A 19137-nucleotide genomic window follows, 5' to 3' on the forward strand; every position below is an offset into this window, starting at 1 on the left:
CTGCACCCTTGAGACTCCCTGCTCTGTTTCAGAGTTCAAATTTTTCTGTGTCCTCACCCCTCTGCGAAGGAACTTTTTGTTCCAGCATATAACACAGCCAGCCCTGCATACCTAGGGGTTCTGCATCCGTGATTCAGCCAACCGCAGATTGAAAATATTTGGGAAAAAGATTCCAGAAAGCTCCAAAGAGCAGAACTTGCCACAGGCCAGCAACTATTTACACAGCATTTACATTGTATTTATAACTATTCACATCGTATTAGACATCAGAAGCCATCTAGAGATGAGGTAAGCTATCTGGGAAGCTGCGCCCGGGTTATATGTGAACACTGCGCCGTTTTCTATAAGGGACTGGAGCATCCTCAGATTTTAGTGTCCAGGGGCCCTGAAGCCAATCTCCTCGGACACCGAGGGCTGACCGTACTGCTCTGAGGGTGAGCTGGCCGGAAATATCTCAAGGATAAATAAGAGGAAAGAAAGTATTTCTGAAACTGTATTCACACCAGTCTATTTTTTTAAATTGTTTTTATTCACTACTGAGTAGCTACAAGAGTATTTATAAAACACATGTCAATTATAATGACAGACAACACAATAAAAATCCCCCACCTGCTCATGACACAGTTTAAGAATTAATTCTTATTTTCTAGTATCTCTAGAAATGGCTATTCGGGAGGCTCTTCAATGGCCCCATTTCAGTAGTTAACAACCGTAAACTTTCTAAACGACCTGGAAACGTCTTCCCGACAGCTGACTGAGAGCACCAGGAGGGCACCGCAGCCCTCCCCGCCCCCCGCCCCCGCACCGTCACCGCTGCCCCGCGCCCCACTGCTCGCTGCCCCCCACCCCGCCCCCCGCTGCACGCCGCCCCCCCTCCGGCCCCCGCACCGTCCCCCCCCGCCCCCCGCGTGCTGGCATCCAGGGGAAGCCCCTCCCCTGCACCCGCCCCCAAGGCCCCTGCGGAAGCTTCACGTGACCCTGCATCCTCTTCGGTGCCTCACCTGTGCTCCTGAGTGGTGTACTTGAGCAGCTCGGCCAGCTGCAGCGGGTACTTGCAGATCTTCTGCACCGGCGTCAGCAGGAAGCCGTCAATGGCGATGTCGATCATCTGCTGCAGCAGGCGGCAGGCCTCGAAGAAGTGTCGGTAGCGGCCCTGCTTCATCAGGCCCGCCAGCTCGGCGCAGGCGCCCGGGTGGTTGTTGCAGTACTCGGAGTAGATGGCGAAGCCTTCTTGCTGGGAAGGGGGGGCACAGCTCTGTCAGGGCGGCTCTGGACCCTGACGAGGATGGACAACACCCAGCGCCTCCCCCCCACCCCCGGGGAGGTTCCTGGACAGGGGGCCCCGTGGGAAGGGGCCACGTCCAGACCCTGGGGGTGGAGGGAGAGGCTGCCGAGGACGCAGAGTCCTGGCCCACGCCAGGCCCCTTCCACAGACCCTGAAAGGGCGTGTCAGGCACACAGGCCGCCCTGGGGAGTGGCGCCCTCTGTGTCACCCCCTGTGTCGCCTGATCCAGGAGAAGAGGGAGGTGCTGTCCCTGCGCCTGGCTGCCGCCTGTCCTTTCTCCTCTCCCGGGCAGGTGGGCGCAAAGCCCCATCTCCTGGTCACAGGTCTCCTTCCCACCCTGCCACCTGCCATCCACGTAGGGGCCACCGCCTCCCCTCCCCCCTCCTCCGCCCCTCCCCCCTCCTCCAGGCTGCCCCACCCCCCGGGATTCCGAGGGGGCCCCACCCAGCTCCCTGAGGCTCCTCAGCCCCAAGGCCGCTGCCTTCACACAGGTCCACCTGCCCGCAGCTGCGGTGTCTTCGGCCTGGGTCCTACCCCAGTTTATACCCGGCTGTCCTCTGGCTCACCACCTCTCCAGCCAAACCCCTCTTTCTGCGTCCCTGATGCTGTCACCCTCGCCCAGGCCCACCTCCCTGTTACCCCAGAAGCAGTGACACCTCTGTCCCCAAGCTAGGCTCTCCTGTCCTCCACAGCAAGATCCGCGTGCCACCCTGCAGCCTCACCTTGGCTGACCTGGAAGCTTCTCTCCTATGACTTGTTCCCGTGAACCTCCTGCTCTGGCCAAACAGTTCTCCTACGAAGCCCCAAACAGGCCCAGAGCCACGGGCCCACCCCTGCAGCTGGAGACGGCCACCAGCAACAGCGCCTCCAGCCGTTTACAGACAGTCCACCCGAGGATCGGCCCCCATTCCACAGCCACTGTAACGCTGCTGGGCCCAGAGGAGCGAGTGCTACACTAGCCCGGTCATTGGTGTTAGCACTACCGGTACTGCGCCCTGACCATTCTGGCTGGGGATGGAATCTTCTTCCTCTGAAATCTGTTGTATTAAAAAGTGACAGTCAGTCACCAGTGAGCGAGCTCAGGCCAGCATCAGGAGACTGTTCTGAGGCAGGTACAGGCTTGGGTCCCAGAGCCGCACGCCTCTGGCCTGAATCCACTTCTGCCAATTACTCATGTGTGACGCTGCGTCACTTACTCTCTGGGTGAAGCCTGGCTTCTGCATCTGGAACATGGGGAAAATAATCATACCTGCGGCACAGCAGTACAGGAGCTGGCATACAGCCCTGAACACAGCGATTAACATATAATAGACACCTGGTAGGTATTACTAGAAACTACCCCAAATACAACCCCTAAGTCGAAACTGCATAAAATTGAAAAGATTTTGAAATAATGGACTCGGGGCACTCAGATAAAGACCAACCATGTACAGCAGTCCCCTTAGCCTCCGTCCTGCAGGAAATTAATCTAGCGAACAAAGGAAGAAATGAAACAAAGTGGAGCAAAACAAAAAGGACCCCTGCGCTTCAGCGAGAAACATTTCAAAATGAGTTAGCCGGACGCTATCGGTAAGTGGAGGGCGACGTACATGTTCAAGAAAGCAGGACCCTATTTCACTCAGGTGAGGTTCCTCTTGATTGTATTGTTTCTCAAGGTCTTTCAGAAACTTTCTTTGGAATTTGTAAATATCTTCAATATTTCCAAAAATGGTGGCGAGCTGTGCGACCGTGAACATCGCCGTGTGCTTGCGACACTGTCGAATGTAGCCCTACAAAATAGGAAAGCGATGCTTGGTTTCAAATATTAGAGCCCAAAAATTGGTACTGTCACACTTTTTCTAAACTCTTAAGATAACCATTCTCTCATTCCTAAGTGCATTTCACAGCCGAGAAGGCCTGTCCAATACAGATGCCATCGCTGGCTGAGCCGCTCAGGGAGCAACGCTCACTGTCACGGCCCAGAGCCAAGAACGGCTTAGCCGAGGGTTCCACCATCACCCAGTTTCTACAGGAAACAACACAGATCCGTAGATACCTAATCTGAGGCCTAATCGGAGCACCACTAATTCTCTACGCCCAATGCCCTGGTTGTACGCGGCTTGGGTAGGATACGGGGGTAGGAAGGAAGGGCCACAAAAACGTGTAACAATTATCCCCAGGTGGGCACCGCGTAATTACACAGACTGAACTGACTATACGGTAAAACACAGACCACTGACTCTTGGGGATGAATTTTAACAGGCTATAGGCCAGCAGGTCTGGTTTACGTCTGGGCTTCCTCATCCGTAATGGGGGCGCGTGGGACCTGCCCGTGAGTGTCATGGGGTCGAGATAAGCCGGTGAAGGGCACGGTCGTGCTCAACAGGTATCAGCAGTGACTGTTTCCCTAAAATGCCACTTCAGAGGAACTCCCTCAACCGCAGGTTCACACGGAACAAGACGGCTGCCACAAATACGCCCAACGCCGGAGGGTCCTCATCTGGGGGTCAGTCCAACCACACAGCGGGGCGGGGGTGGGGGGAGCGCGGCCCGCACTTGGCCTGCCTCCTGCTGGACCCTCACAGCTGAACGGAAGGCGCAGACATCAGCACTCACGGCCAGGACGCCGGGGTGACCCGCGGGGCGCATGACGGTCTAGGGAAACGCTCTACAGAATCCACAGAATTGAAAATACCACAGGGGAGAGACCTGACTGCTGAGCGGGACCCCAGACCCTGTAGGACAGAGCCCGGGATGGCGCCAGACGCCCCCATCTGCATGACCCGGGGTCTCGCTGTGCGCCAGAGATGAGAGGCAGTGGTTGGTGGACGGTGACAGACCTTCGGTTCTTCACAAAGTCAGCTGGGTCTCACTTACAGGTGCCGCCTCCCCTGAATGTCACTCCCTCTGAACACCCGTGGCAGCTAAGTCCCGCAAGGAGGTCGCCGCATCTCACCCTGAAGACGACCGGCTGCTCACGCTGCCCGGGGTGCACCAGCATCTGGTGAGCGAGCGGCCCGTACAGGGACCACAGGCGGGGGTGGCGACGGGGCTCCAGGAACACGCGTGCGCAGAGGGTCTGGCTGGGCGCGGAGCGGCCACACGGCACGGCACGCGGTGCCACGAGGCCCCCAAGCTCACCTCGCAGATGTCCCGGAGGTGCTTGATGTACACCCGCTCGGTGTCCATGATCTCCTGGATGACGTTGGTCCGCATCTGCTGCTTGCTCTCGGGGTGCTTGTGGCGGCCCCGGCCCGCGTCCTCCGCCGGCTCCTCGCCGGGGGTGCCGCTGGAGCCCTCCGCCAGCTCCTCCTGGTTGACCCGCAGCTGCGGTCACACGCAGGGCACAGGTCAGCGGGGCGGCACCCGGCCCGCCCCCGGTTTCCACTCCCCGGGGACGGTGAGGAGGGTAGCGGGGGGCGGGGCGCGCCGGGCACGCACGGGCCGAGCTGAGCATCGCAAACGCATTGGCGGCGCCAGACGCCCCGCTGACCCCGGTGGGAATTCTCCCTTCCCACACCCCAGCCTCTAGGAGGTCTGGTTCAAAGGATGACGAGGGGACAGTGGCTCTTGCCCCTGAGCCCCCAGAGGCAGGAAGACACTCACTCGGACGAAGCTGGCGGGGAACCAGGCCTCCCTGTCCGCGCTGCGGCCCCACCACCAGTCCTTGTGGGAGGCTTCCAGGACCTGGATGACGTCCCCGGCCTTGAAGCCCAGCTCCTGCTCGTCCATCGTCACGTGGTCCCACAGGGCCTCGGCGCAGACCACGCTGCCATCGCTGATCAGCTGGAATGCAGAGGCGGGCGCTCAGCGTGGAGCGCGGGAACCCTGAGCTCTCCCGGCCCCCGAGTGTTCACGCCGATGGCGCTCAGCCGATGCTCAGCGTGTGACGTCACACGACAGGGATGGGGAGAAGTACCGGGCGGGCACCCCTCCTGTGCTCTTAGAGGAAGCCCCAGGTCCACTCATCTGGGCATCAGTCATCCAGCAAGTGTGACTATCTGGACGCTTCGCCCTGGAAAGGGCTTCTGAGCAGCCAAACTAGACGTCCTGGAGCCGAGCCGTCAAAGGTCAGCACACCCTTTCCTGCAAGACCCTCATGGCGTCACCCAGAACCTGCTCTCCGTTCCTTCCTCACAACCTTAGCAGACTCTGCATCTCACTGTGTCGTTTACTGCAATTAAAGAGAACACAGCATGACGTCTAGATGTTCAGCAGGTAATTTAAGCTCATCTGTAAGCGGCCTGTAGGGGCTGAGGGCCGTGCAACCACTCAGCTCCCGGGATGTCATGGGGACACCGTGGATCCTATAGCAACAACTAGTGATGTTGCCAGAGAAGTTACACTCCACATGCTCTGTTCATGAGCTCCAAAGGCTAGAGGCGCCTTCTGGAAAGACTTCTGTAAAAAGGCCTAAAGATGCAGAGGGGCGGGGAGAAGCCCAGATCCGTGGCGAGAACCACGTGGTTAAGTTCAGCTCTGCCGTCTGCTAGCAAGTCGTTCAGCCTTAGTCTCAGAGTGTTTGCTAAAATGTGGACGGTAACTAACGTTCCCCTCCTAGATTTATTATAACAAATGTAGGGAAGGTATATCCTGAACTGAGAAGCTCTCTCCACGCATAAGGATGGCTGCTCTGACCGGGAGGGATGTCTTCAGTTAGTTACCTGCAACACTTAATCACATAAATCAACCTTGAAAATGCAAGAAAACCATACTGGCTTTCTAACCAGAATTCTAGGTTTTAGCATATGTTCACTAAGAAATAATCAGAGAGCAAAGTATGAGTGGGTTCCAGGCCCTGAAAACCGGGCCTCCTGCACTGGCTGCTGCCGTGTGGAATTAAGCCCAGTACCTCGTTGATGGCCAGCTGCTCCCCGCCCGGCTGCAGGTACCGGGGGTTGGCCCGACAGAGGTCTTCATAGCTGTAGTCCTCCTCGCTGCCATTGTCATCCGCTAGGGCAGATGACTCCGCACCGCCATCAGAAGAAACTGAGTGAGAGAGAGAGAGAGAGAGAGAGACGGTGCAGTTTAAAGGACACAGCTAATGTCAAAAATATAACCACAAAACCTATGACCTCTGAGAACGTGCCCTCAGGGGAAAGTAATCATTTGTATCTAACCCAGAATAAGACCATTAGAAAATGTCTACTGATCTAGTAATCCACAGGTAGCAGCTGAGGCTAAGCAGAGCCGGGGTTGAGTGCCCTGTCGGTGAGAAAGGGGACACTTCAGAGACTACCGCCAACGGCGACGCACAGGGCTATTTCGCGAGTCAGGGTACTGAGTGAACGATGTGTGGCTTAGCTGGAAATCTGTACCCCACGGTGGATATACAAGATACAGACAATGTTTCTAACTCATGTGTCCATAAGCTTGAGGAGGAAACGAAAGTGGAAAATATTGATACAATCCTTCTTTTAAAGAGTGCCCTGCTTCCGTCGTTTCCCCGCAAGGCACAGCGAGGTGCTGCTAAGATCAGAAGGTGCTGACGGTTCCGTGAGTGAAGCCGTGCACCATGCTTCCCAGCTGTCACAGAGCGAAGGGCCTGGACCCACAGTGTCAGAACGAGCAGTTACCTGGCACCTTTACCAGAATGAGACAGCCCTTGTGAGGATGGGTGTGGCATTCTGGACGCACCACCTGGCACTCAGATCTCCTGCTGCGACAGCAGGCCCCTCACCAAGGCTCGTCTGTCATTGAACGTCCGCTGTGAGGCGGCCAAGGCCCCACGGCACAGGCACCTGGCTCTCGCCTGAGGACGCAGTGTGGCTGGCCTTGGGCACGAGAACATCTGACAAAGGGTGGGACCGGAAGGCAAGCCTAAGGGTTAGAGCACGCACCGGGGCTGCTCTCGCAGGGCCTGAGCAAGGGAGTGGCAGGTGTGAACAGAGGCCCCCTGGTACCGCAGAAAGACACCAGGCGTTCGAGTGAAGGAGGCCCAGGCTGACCTGTAGCCCCGCCCCTTGCGGGCGGGGACCGGAACCAGGCAACTCAGACTCTCCCAGCTCCACACGCTTCCGCTGTAAACGGTAGTTTCTTTCTTTTTGGAGAATCAGGTGGGATGATGTGTGTCACGTTCCCAGCATCCTTGGTCCGTGGCTGGGACTCGCCCAAAGGAGCCACCATGGTGATGGCAGCGAGCGCGGTCGTGGCTGGGCTGAAGGAGCGCGCCTTGGCCTCAGCACGCGGCGGGCGGGCCGGATGCTGGGCCCAGGAGACCCCGGGTTAGGCGGGCCAGCTGGATCAGGAGGGCTCACCGTGCCGCAACACGGAACCAGCCGCCGGAAGCGCAGTGCGAGGACCCGCACGTCCAGCTGATGTGGCAGCAACAAAGGGGGAAATCAACGATGATTCGGAAACTCCCGAATTACTGGGAGAACTTTCCAGAAAGGGAGTCTGGGGAGGAGCCGGTGGGGCAGGAGGGTGAAGGCCGAGCTGGATGCTAGTGGGATAGCTCCGTGCGCCCTGCTTCCTTCAAGGACCTGAGAGTCGGGATTTCTAGTAACTTTACCCTCGGGGGACGGGTCTACTTTCTAAACTGAGGAATCTGTTTTTAAAAATGAGATATTTTCTTTCATTTTAAATTTGTGTTTCATTTTATTTTTTAAAGTGAGATATTTCCTAGTCTTTATTTTGTACTGAGTCTTCAACATCTGATGTGCATCTTACATTCCCCATCCCCTCTGGACGAGCCACGTTCGGGTGCCCTGCAGACACCTGTCCGTCCCAGGACCGGGCTCCCAGCTCTGCACACCAGGCCCCCAGGGCTCTCCTCCTGCCCTCACTCCGGCCCTGCCACTCGCTCGATGCACACCTCCCATGGGTGTGTGTGTGTGTGTGTGTGTGTGTGTGTGTCCGTGTCCATCCTCAGGCCCCGTGCGGCCACTCCTGCCCTGCGCTGTGGTCACAGCGCTCTCAGGCAGAGGACACGAGGTCACCTGACTCTTGCTGGGTTGCGTCTGGGGGGTGGGGAGAAAGCCCAGAGGAAGCAAACGCACTTGCGGTAAAGGCACGAGCCTTTCTCATCAGGCTAGCAGGGAGGTAACGGTAAGGCTGCAACCCTCCTCTAATCGGGGCAGCTGACCCAGCACTGCGCCCACTAGCACGGTGAGTAACAGCGGGCCTGGTCTGTCGGGGCCCAGAGCACCGAAGGCCGCGATGAGCCCCGAGCATCCCTCCTCCCGTCTCAGCAGGACTGCTGCGCCAGGAAAGTCAAACACCTGGGCCCCTCCCCACAGTGGAGTCAGAAACCACGCTGTCCCTAGAGACCCTCCGAACTGCGTTTCCCAGGAGAATTCTTTACCACCTCGTCTGGAGTTGCTACGAAAATCAGTAAAGGGGAAAAAAGCCAGGTGATAACGTGCAAACCCAGAGTTCACAGGAGTTTAATGAAAAAAGGATTCTGTCAAAAAAAGGCTGAACCTTTACGGGAGGCAGAGGGTAGAGTTATCTGGAAACAGACGTGAACCTCACATGCTGGACGGGTGACCGCATCACAAACGCCTGGAAAAGAGCTCTGGCTGAGGGGCCTCACGAGAGCGTTTGGGTCCCTCGGGTCAGCGTGTCCTGAGCCACGGAAACGAGGTGGTCCCTGTGCTGTCAGCCCGTTCGGTGGGGTAGGTCGGGGGGCCTGGGCGGGAGAGACGCCGTGTGTCCGGGGACCAGCAAAGGAATCGGAGCAAAAGCACCTGGCAAATGTCCTAGCTTGACCAACTTTCCAGCCAAATGAGCTGGAGCCAGCCTCTGGGCCTCTTCTACCCCACGTGCTCATCTGTACAGTGGGCACAAGTCCACACGTCCCATCTGTTCAGAGGTCACTCTTCTGCCTCACGTCCCACCTCTGACGCGTCTGCAAATCCGGACCCTCCGCTCAGCACGTGTCCAGAACCTGCCGCTCCCCATGGCTCCCCACAGCTCCCCACGGAGCTGTGGTGGCCTCAGCCACCTCAAGCTGGGTCACTGCAGAAGCCCCTCTGCACCCCCGCCCCGCCCCCTCCACGAGTCTCACCAAAGCGGCCAGAGTGATGGTGCTAAACGCCCCAGACATCGGACCACTCAGGCCCCTGCCCCAAGCCACCCACGGGGGACAAAGCCCAGGTCCTTGAAGACCCCCCCAAAACACACACCGTATCTCCCCCCCACATACATTCAGCTCTGACCCTGACGGCTGCCCGCTTCCTGAACCTGGCTCCCCTCCTCAGGGCCTGCTGTCCCCTCCCCCAAGGGCTTCCCCGACATCCCACCGAAAACCGCCCAGTCTTCTCTCCCAGTTTATTTTCCCCACAGCATTTATCACCACCTAAGATACTTTGCTTGTCATCTGTCTCCCCCACTAAAAGGTAAGCTCCCTAAAGCCTGCTTTGTTCTCCACTGTACTCCTGGTACCCGGACCACTGCCTGGCACACAGGTGCTTGGTTAATACTTGCTGGAGGCCTGACGGACGGATGGAAACACAGCACACGGGCAAGAGCGGGGCGGGGCTTCGGGGCCAGACAGACTGCTTTCAAACAATGGTGCAGCACGATGGGTTTTGTTTAAGTGGGGGTCCTTGGTCACCCCTTTCTGTTTTTTCACCTGCAAACGTGGATGATAATACCCTTCTCAACGGGTCATTTGTCAGTTCTCAACCAATAATTGTTATTCTTAGTTTGCTGGGAACCTCAAGTGAAATGACATACACAAGAGCACCCTGTCAACTGAAAGGCAACGCAAAGTGCAAGGCCAGCTCAGCGGGCGTCTGCAGTGTGCCAGGTGCGGCTGAGGGCGGATGCCATCAGCTTTCCCACCTTACAGATGAGTAACTGAGGCCCCAACACCACACGGCTGGGGCAGCAGCAGGGCCCCAAGCCCAGGGCGTCTGCATCCCGCCCACTGGGGGCCGGCCCTCCCAGGGCTGCCTTTGCTATCAGTGTCAGAAATCACGCAGTGCCCACATCCTAGCACTTCCGCGTCGCTCAGGGTCCTCTGCTCGCCGTTTCCTGCCCCCACTCCCAGCGCATCTGACTGACCTCATCCTCTCCCGTTCAGGGCGTTAACTGCTTTCATGGTCTTAAAGTCCCTTCTAAGCTGATGTCTCCCTGTGTTTCTGTCCCATGATGTACAGGCATTTTATGGAGTTGGATTTTTCCAGCGCCTGCACGGGGGGGATTAGGTGGTACATTTCGAGGCTCTATCTGCAAGGGGCACGGTCCCGTCACGCCCACACTTGCCGCCTTTACATGTGTGTTTCCCTTCTGAGGCCGGAACTCCCTTGAGAGAAGAGACGGGGTCTATTTTTGTACCCCCAGCACCCAGTGTCATGCCTGGCATGTAGAAGGCATGCAGTTAAGTGGACTGCAAATTGCTGATGAAGTTTACCTCTTCATCTGGGGGCACGAGGGCTGGGGGGAGGCAAGGTACTCACCTGGGTCTCCCTCTTTCCAGCCTCCATCCCGCCCCGGGCCACCCCCATGCTGCCCCAAGGCCAACTTCGGAAAACATGGTTCCACCGTGTGTGCAAGAAACCACACAGCAGGGATCTGCTGCGTCATCACAAATTCTTCCGCAGGATGCCATCTACCCCGGCCCCACCAGTTAAACAGTCCCCTGTCCCACCCAGAGCCCACCCCGCTGGGCAGACCTCCTCCCCGCGGCTGCCCTCCCCCACCCCACCCAGCAGCCCCCGGCTCGACAGCATCTCCTCACCAAGGAGTGTGTGTGTCACATAAAACCTTCCACTGCAGACGAAGGTTCACACGGTGCCTTTCTCGGAGATTAAGTTTCATTCTTTCTTTTTTCTTTTTTAGCGGTGACTTTTTATTTAGGGGTGTTTTGCATGGTGTAGATTCATGTAGGTTCAGCAGCGTTAAGTACATTCACATCGTTGTGCAACCACGTCCAGAACTTTTCCACCTTGCGAAGCTGAAACTCTGTTCCCATTAGAGACGAATCCTTTCTCCTCTCCCCCAGCCCCGTTCCTCGGCAACTAGCTTTCTGCCTTCTGGTCCTGTGATCTGAACGCTTTACCCGTCATGTGAGTGGAATCACACGGCATTTGCCCTCCTGTGGCTGGCTTATTCCATTGAGCACAGTGTCCTCGAAGTTCATCCATGGAGTTACCTGTATCCAATTTCCTTCCTTTTTAAGGTGGGATAACATGCCACTGCACCTAATACCATCCGTCTGTCCAGGTGCATTTGGGTGGCTTCTGCCTCTTGAACGTGGCCATGCAAATACCTCCTCGAGATCCTGCTGGAAATTCTTCTGGATGTGTATCCAGAGGTGGGATGGCTGGTCGTGGAGAAATTCGATTTCAGCTTTTCTGAGGAACCTCCACACCTTTCTCCACGGTGGCCGCACTATTCTACACTCTCACCAATGGCACGTGGGGTTCCAGCGTCTCCAGACCCTTCCCAGCTGTACTACTTCTTCTGTTGAATAAGTAGGTGTGGAAAAGCCGTGTTTGAAAAGCATCTTGTAAACGTTGAGCAAAGTCTGTTGCAAATTGAAATGAAAACCTTGAACTCCTAGACAGAGGATCCCGAGAGCAGACGTGTTGCTCGTCCACCACGGCTGTGAAAGCCGCCACCACGCCCGGCGGGAACATCCTTCTGGTCCAAAGGCTCTGCGTGCTGATGACAGCACCCACCTCTGCAGGGACAGTTCTGGGACCACAGAGTAAATGTGCGTAAACACTCTACGTTTCTGCAACATGAATTTATCCCGCGCTTGTCTCATCTTCATGGTCAACGTCCCCCGTAAAGGGGATGTCGTCCCGGGTCTCGAGGGGATGCGCTGGCTGGACCACTGCCCCCTTCACCCGCCGGTCCCTTCACACAGTCGTACCTTCAGATTCAGCCCCTGAATCCTCGTTTCCCCCAAATCTCTACACACTTCCTGAATGAACCGATCTGAGGAAACCCCGTCCACATTTCCAGCCCTGGCCTGACGCCTTCAGAAACATTCAGGAGAGAACCCTGTAGCCAGAGGACGTGCCGTTGTACAGTCAGGACGGCTGCAGGCAGTGGAGACGATGGGAGTCTTTTTTTTTTTTTTTGGTCACGCTGCGAGGCTTGCAGGATATTTTTTTTAAATAAATTTATTTATTTTATTTTTGGCTGCGTTGGGTCTTCGTTGATGCGCACGAGCTTTCTCTAGTTGCGGCGAGCAGGGGCTACTCTTCATTACAGTGTGCGGGCTTCTCATTGTAGTGGCTTCTCTTGTTGTGGAGCACGGGCTCTAGGCGCGCGGGCTTCAGTCGTTGTGGCACGCGGGCTCAGTCGTTGTGGCTCGCGGGCTCTAGAGCGCAGGTTCAGTAGTTGTGGCGCACGGGCTTAGTTGCTCCGTGGCATGTGGGATCTTCCCAGACTAGTGCTCAAAACCATGTCCTCTGCATTGGCAGGCGGATTCTTAACCACAGCGCCACCAGCGAAGTCTGACAACGGGAGTCTTATAAAAAAGGCCAACGATGAACAGTGTCCACACTCCTTGGGGAGGGTGACATTCCTCTGTCTGAACCTGGATTTCACGTCTGTGAGGGGACAAAACCTGACAACTGATCCTCAAGGTGAGTTTTTAGGACAGGACACATCACACATCAGCAACAACGGAAAACTTTATCCTATAACACACGCCGGAGGTTAAGGCCTTCTTACAGGATCCTGAGTCCCACTTGCGGCAAACAGGTCCCCAGCCCGTGTCCCGGCAGGAATTTTTCTCAGGACACACATCAGATCTCTCCTGTTTGGCTTAATTTTGCACGTTTAAGGACTTTTGATCAGAGGGATGGAATTTCAAAAGCACAAGACCTTGCTGGGACCCCAGCCAGGCCCCTCTTTGCAGCTGGGGAAAAATGTCCCCTTACCTGTCACACGGGGTCGGGGAGGGCAGGGGACAGATCAGGGGAAGGTAAGAGCTAACATGGCAGGTGTCATAACTGGGCACCTGCCGTGCAGGCCACATGGGTGTGGACACCTGACCGGCACAACATTCTCCAGGGGTGTTCCACTAAACAAGGGTCACTTCAGGGAAGTTCCCGTACTTAGAATAATCCGTTAAAAATACGGACGTTAGGAAACCTGCTGATCACTCAGGCTTCCTCAGGTTGGAGATAAACCGTTCTCACGGGCCATCCTAAGAGCAGAAATGGCAAAACCAGGCGGGCGGGTGGGCGGTCTGCGCTCAGAGCCTAGGACGGCCTTCACGGGGAGTTGCTGCAGCCGTGTCTGGACCACTGGCCAGGTCCCTGCACCCGGCGCGGCTCCCGGGCCCCAAGATGCAACAGGGGGCATGAACCCGGCCACGGGGGGCCTTGGATGTCGGAACACACCCCCGACTCCAGGGCCACTCCTCTAGGGTGGATGGCGTCCCATCACAGGGGTTTGCTGAGAACCTCTTTCCAAAGCTCCCCAAGCGACTCTGACGCCTGGCTACATTTGGAAACCACAGGCGCTCAGGCTAAGCTTCCTTAACCCCACGTGCACGGGTCTGCCCTGGGATGTGCACTGTGTGGCCCGTCTACACAGCGACATAGGCTGGAGAACACTGGATGCTGACTCGTTGCTTGAACACCTCCGCTGTAGCCACTCTGTTAGCGTTCCCTGCGCTCTACAAAAAGGACGCGATCCTTTGGTCCACACTGACCTGCCCACCTGGAGCGATGTCCCCACCCAAAGAGCCCATCAAATGCCCCCTTCTCCTTCGGGGCGGCCAAGCTCTCACGCACCGGTGATGGGTTATGATTTTCCACTCTCCTGCCTACGCTCCCTGCCCCTGCGCAGTAACGGTGTCGGGTTTTAAAACGTTCACCATATTTACACTGTCATCATATTTTAGCCGTTTCACTACAATATCCTCCTTAGCTGTGTGTGCATCTCTCCTCACATCTGCCCCACTCCTGCCCCATCTGACTTCCTCAGGGGCAAGACCATGCTTATTAGTCAGTGTCAGGTCACCGAATTAAAGCACGAAATTCTTCCTGTCTAGAATTTAATGTTGCTTCTAGGAAAGTCCCTATTAGCCTAATTTAGACTTTCAAACCACTTTCCATACACAGTATTTTTGAATCTTTTAAACATGTTGACATTAAGAAGGTCAAAAAGGTACTAGAAATGGGCGCGCTACCCTTCACTGATAACCTTTTATAATGTCCACGGGTCTTCTGGAAATAGCCCTCCCAGCAGAGAACTTTACATCTGGACTCAACTTAGGGCCTCGGCCACCTTCTGATGCCCGAGCAGCGATGGGAGTCATGTCACGGTGGGACTCAATTTACACCAAACCTCCAAGGTGCACTGTTTCTACAAGGAGTTTAAAAAGGTTTGTTTTAAACCACTAAAAGTGAAAAGTTTTCCCTCTTCTCAATGTAAAGGCAAATCCTGCCCTAGAGGTGTATCCCATATGCTCTCTATCACCTGCGGAAGGGGCACTCCGAGCCCTGAGACAGGCAGGTTGGGGTTTGGGCCGGGAGCCCTGGGCAGGCACTGCCCCCAGGGTCTCTGTGCTCCTGGAGATGCAGCAGCTGGACAGTCCTCAGCCGCCAACCCAGCCCTGGGGTTAGGCTCTGGGCTCCTCTGCGTCCTGCCACAAGCCTGGGCTGGCCCCTTGCAGTCTGTTTTCTCCTCTCTTCTTGGGTGTGGCTCTGACCGCGGTGTGGCTGCCCGTCCATCGCAGCCTCGCCCCCTCCTCCACTCGGCCGCCCCCTGGCAGCTCGAGGCTGCTCACCACACCCCTCCCAGCTCCTGGCAGCTGCCTTGCAGGCTGGCTGAACAAATCCTGAGGAGGAACCCTTCCAGTCTCACTGCATCCCCAGAATGAGCTCACAGTGTGTACCAGGCACTGTGCTAAGAGCTTAAATAAATCATCTCATCCAAGCCATGTACGCCTCCTGGAATTACTACTGTCTGTTTAAACAGGAGGAAACTGTGGCTCAAAGAGGTTAAGGAACCGCTCCCCGGAGGTGGGGCTGGAATTCAACCCCAGATCTGTCTGGCTCCCAAGCCATCCTGCCATGCACCTGCCTGGCCCTGGGCTCTCTGAGCCGCAGTGACTGGACAGCTCCCGCCCCCAGTCCCTGCAGGACATCCCTCCCGGGAGCCGCCGAGCTGTCCCGTAGGCCCCCTGGCCAATCAGGGATCTCAAAGAAAACAGAGCCCCCCATTCAGCAAGCTCTCCGCTTTATTTTAAGCTGGCATGTCACTTAAGGATGATTAAACATCGCGTTTGCATCACACACACATACATGCTTCGTAGAGCGAGTACATGAAAGACGGTCCCGGGAACACACGGAACCAGTGGGAAAGGGAAGATTCGGGCCGAGCTGCCTCCTCCTTTCTCTTTACAGCCAGGCTCATCAAAGGCCGGCAGGGCTGGAGTGCGGGAGCCGGAGGGCACACGGGGAGGGGGGTGCGGACCCCACGCAGGAGGCCTGACCAGCTGCGCATCCCAGCGACGGGAGAGCATCCGGCTCAGTGTGGAGGCTGCGTCCAGCCTCCCTCGGCCTCCGCACCCTGGGAATGAGGATTGGGACCCGTGCCCGCCCCGGGAGCAGAGGAATGCGGGGGGCGGGCTCCATCAGGCTGGCTGCCCTGGAATAAACACAGGCGCGCACACACCCCTCCCCCGCCCAGGGTGAGGCCGGGCGGCCAGCACTCCTCCACGCGGGACAGTGGGACCACCGGCCACTCAAGTGACAAGCACAGCCCCTTGGCAGGCAGGCCTGTGCTCTGAACGCAGGAATATCTGGGCTACTTCTTTTTCTTTTTCTAAATGTTTGTTAGTGAAGAGGCCGGAAGCAGGAGCCCTGATCACAGCCCTGTCTGCTGTCGGCCTGCACGGAAAGCCAACAAAACAAGGAGGAAGCACAAAATACACACTGCATTGCAAGGCCCAGTGCTGACTTCAGACTCACCTGTGACTCCCACTCATTTCAGCCTGAGCTATGATGTAAGGCAAAAACAGCGACAAGACTTCTTTCTTTTTTAAAGCATCCTACTGCACCCATGTGTAGCAGTCAGCCAGAATTCTTTCTGTGGAGCATTTTTTCTCACTCCCCTTAAAGAATACACGGGCTCCAATTGATAACTTCCTAGTATCAGAGAACCATGTTTCCTTCACACTTAAATAGGAATTAGTCTAGCTGACAACACTCACAAAAACACTGACAAGCAAGGTGGGATAAAGCACCACACAGGAACTGAGTCTTGGGCAGTAACACTTTCGCAAACAGTCGACAGTATTTCTCAAAAATCAGTTCATACCCTTAAACCTCACACGCCCCAAATTAGCAAGGAACACTGTTACGGACCCCAACAATAATCTCCTGTATAAAGAAATTTCATGTAACAGAAGCAAAAACTAGCGCAACAAAAACCAGACCCGTAACTCGTAACGGACAGCCCACGTTTGGTTCTTATTTCACACCAACGGCTGTGCTGTAACCCACACCAGCTTCTCTGATTCACTGTGCCCATGCCTAGAACTGCCCTTAGGACCCCGGGCGGGACAAGTGAGCTTTCTCTCTCTCTCTCTTACACACTTACACACACACACACACACACACACACACACACACACACACACACACTCGACAAGAAGCAGCAGAGAGAGCCCTGCAACTTGCAAGGACACAGAGGGGAATCGGCAACATGGCCAGACACAGGAGTCCATTCTCTGCACACGTACCCAGGTGAAGGCTTTCCAGACTCCAGAATCTTGCAATTTCCCCTCTAGCCACCATCCTTCTGTTTGGAAAAGAGCCACGTTCAGAGCGGGGCTGGGGGGTGACTGTGCATCACGGAGACTCGCACAGGCTCTGGCTGAGGAGACGACAGAATCGCTTATTCACTGCTGACGCCTGTGCCTGCCGGCCAGAGCCTCACTGCTCACAGCGCCCGCCCACGGGCGGCTGAGGTTACAGCCTCAGACTGGACGGCGGGGAGGAAAGCCTAAACGCAGGCCAGACGGCCACCCAGGAAACCAGGCACCACATCTGCCTACCAGGGGCCCCGGAGAGCCTCCGATGACGGTGGGAGAAAGGCTGCTCTTCATTGCAATCCCAAAGCCCAAGGCAGACCCGAAGAGAGCTTTCAAGATGTAAGTTATTACATACAGGAGGAAAAACCACCAGCTCCTACAGTGAACTATATTCACTACCCTGTGATAAAGCATCATAGAAAAGAATACTTTAAAAGAATGTATGTATGTGTGTAACTGAATCACTTTGCTGTACAGCAGAAACTGACACAACACTGTCAATCAACTGTACTTCAATTAAAAAAATAAAGGGGCGGGCTCAGAAAAAAAAAAGAAGGAACCCATTTCATGGGGGAAGAAGCAGAGAGGTTGCTAGGTTCAAACCTGGAGTTGGGATTTCATGCTAAGGCATGACAAAACTTTCAGTTGTGACATTACACTGTTAACTGCAAATCCGTGAACTCATTTGAAAAGTGGGGTTTGCTTAAAACATATGCACATACGTGTGTATGTGACAGGGGTAGGCGTCTCTTTCACTATATGAAGTATCTGTTCTCTATAATGAAGAGAATCGTCTTTTCCTTTTAAAGAGGCTCTCTCTAGCTGACACGGGTTATTTATTTCCTGTATACTTTTTTCCCAGTTATCTACAACAAGCAAGTCATATTGTGAAAGGACACCTATTAACAAACAGCTTCCTTCAATTTCCTCACAACACTGAAGATGCTGACTTTTTAAGTTAATGAGCAAGGAGATGGTATACACACAGTAGGGATCACATGGTTGTCCCCCAGTAAATGGCTCAAAACTGAGCCCGTGAGTGCGTGCCGGCTCTGGGGTGATGGGCGCCAGTTCCAACCTCCAGGGTCTCCGTGTCTGGTCTGTACAGTGGGGACAACCAGGCTCGGACAGCGCTCTCAGGGTCCCTGAGAACATATCAGAACAACGCGGGCACTTTCTTGGGGATTAATGAACAGGACAGATCATGCAGCAGCTACTCTGACAAACCTCAGGTCCGCCGACCACGCTCGAGGGGCAAAGCTGCATGATCAGTGACGTCACCCACGCCGACCACGCGCTTCACCATAGGCTTTTCTCATCTTGAACTATTTGTGGCTGTTTCTGCTGATTTGGTGCATTCCACCTTTAAATCCAGCGAAGTCTTCAACAAACCACAACAAAGGGTAACCTGCGAGCACACATATGCCACTCACAGAACCGGGGCGGCTTCGAATCTACCCCTTGCAAGTATCTTTAAACGACTGAAAAGAGTAAAATTTTTAAAAACGATGAATAGACAGTTCATTCAACAGGGGCACACCTATTCTTTCTTTCTTCCTTCCTTCCTTTCTTCCTTTCTCCCTCCCTCCCTCCCCCTCCCTCTCCCCATGTGTGTATGTATGTGTGTGTGTATATATATATATATATACACATACACATTTTTTTTTGGCCGCACTGCAAGACATGTGGGATCTCAGTCCCTGACCCCCTGCAGTGCAAGCATGGTGTCTCAACCACTGGACCCACCAGGGAATTCCCAGGGCATATCTATTCTTAATAAAGGCAGTGCTTCATTAAATGACGGACTCAAAAGATTCCTTGAAATTGTTTTTCAGGGCAGACCACTCTCTGTGAGGTAAAGTTTCCTATATCCCATGTGGAATACTAGTATAATATGGTCCACGAAAAGTGTCTGAAAACCACTGAACACTGTATCTACTTCCTGGAAATCCAGAGGATATGTCAGTCCCCGCAGGCTACAAATCCAGATCGTGACATCTGTGTCACCTTGTTTAACACAGAATTTCCCAAAAGGCCACAAAACTCTCTGTTTACAATAACACGTTATTACTGCCCCAAAGGGTGCGGTCCAGGGACCAGCAGCGCCGGGTGACTGGAGAGCGGGTCCCTGGTGGGGAGT

The 19137-nt window shown here is 55.3% G+C and overlaps 1 protein-coding gene across 1 annotated transcript in view; it reads right to left on the reverse strand.

The window, feature by feature from the left end:
* SPATA13 (spermatogenesis associated 13) overlaps nt 1-19137 on the reverse strand; it is a 206721-nt gene that overhangs the window by 9554 nt on the left and 178030 nt on the right. The window contains exons 5-9 of the mRNA XM_070044104.1: nt 6117-6253; nt 4871-5050; nt 4406-4591; nt 2875-3054; nt 1002-1234 (exon numbers count right to left, since the gene is read on the reverse strand). Coding sequence (XP_069900205.1) covers nt 1002-1234; nt 2875-3054; nt 4406-4591; nt 4871-5050; nt 6117-6253 — 916 coding nt within the window. The remainder of the gene's footprint in view (nt 1-1001; nt 1235-2874; nt 3055-4405; nt 4592-4870; nt 5051-6116; nt 6254-19137) is intronic.

The sequence above is a fragment of the Globicephala melas genome, chromosome 18 (assembly GCF_963455315.2).
Source record: "Globicephala melas chromosome 18, mGloMel1.2, whole genome shotgun sequence".
Classification (NCBI taxonomy): domain Eukaryota; kingdom Metazoa; phylum Chordata; class Mammalia; order Artiodactyla; family Delphinidae; genus Globicephala; species Globicephala melas.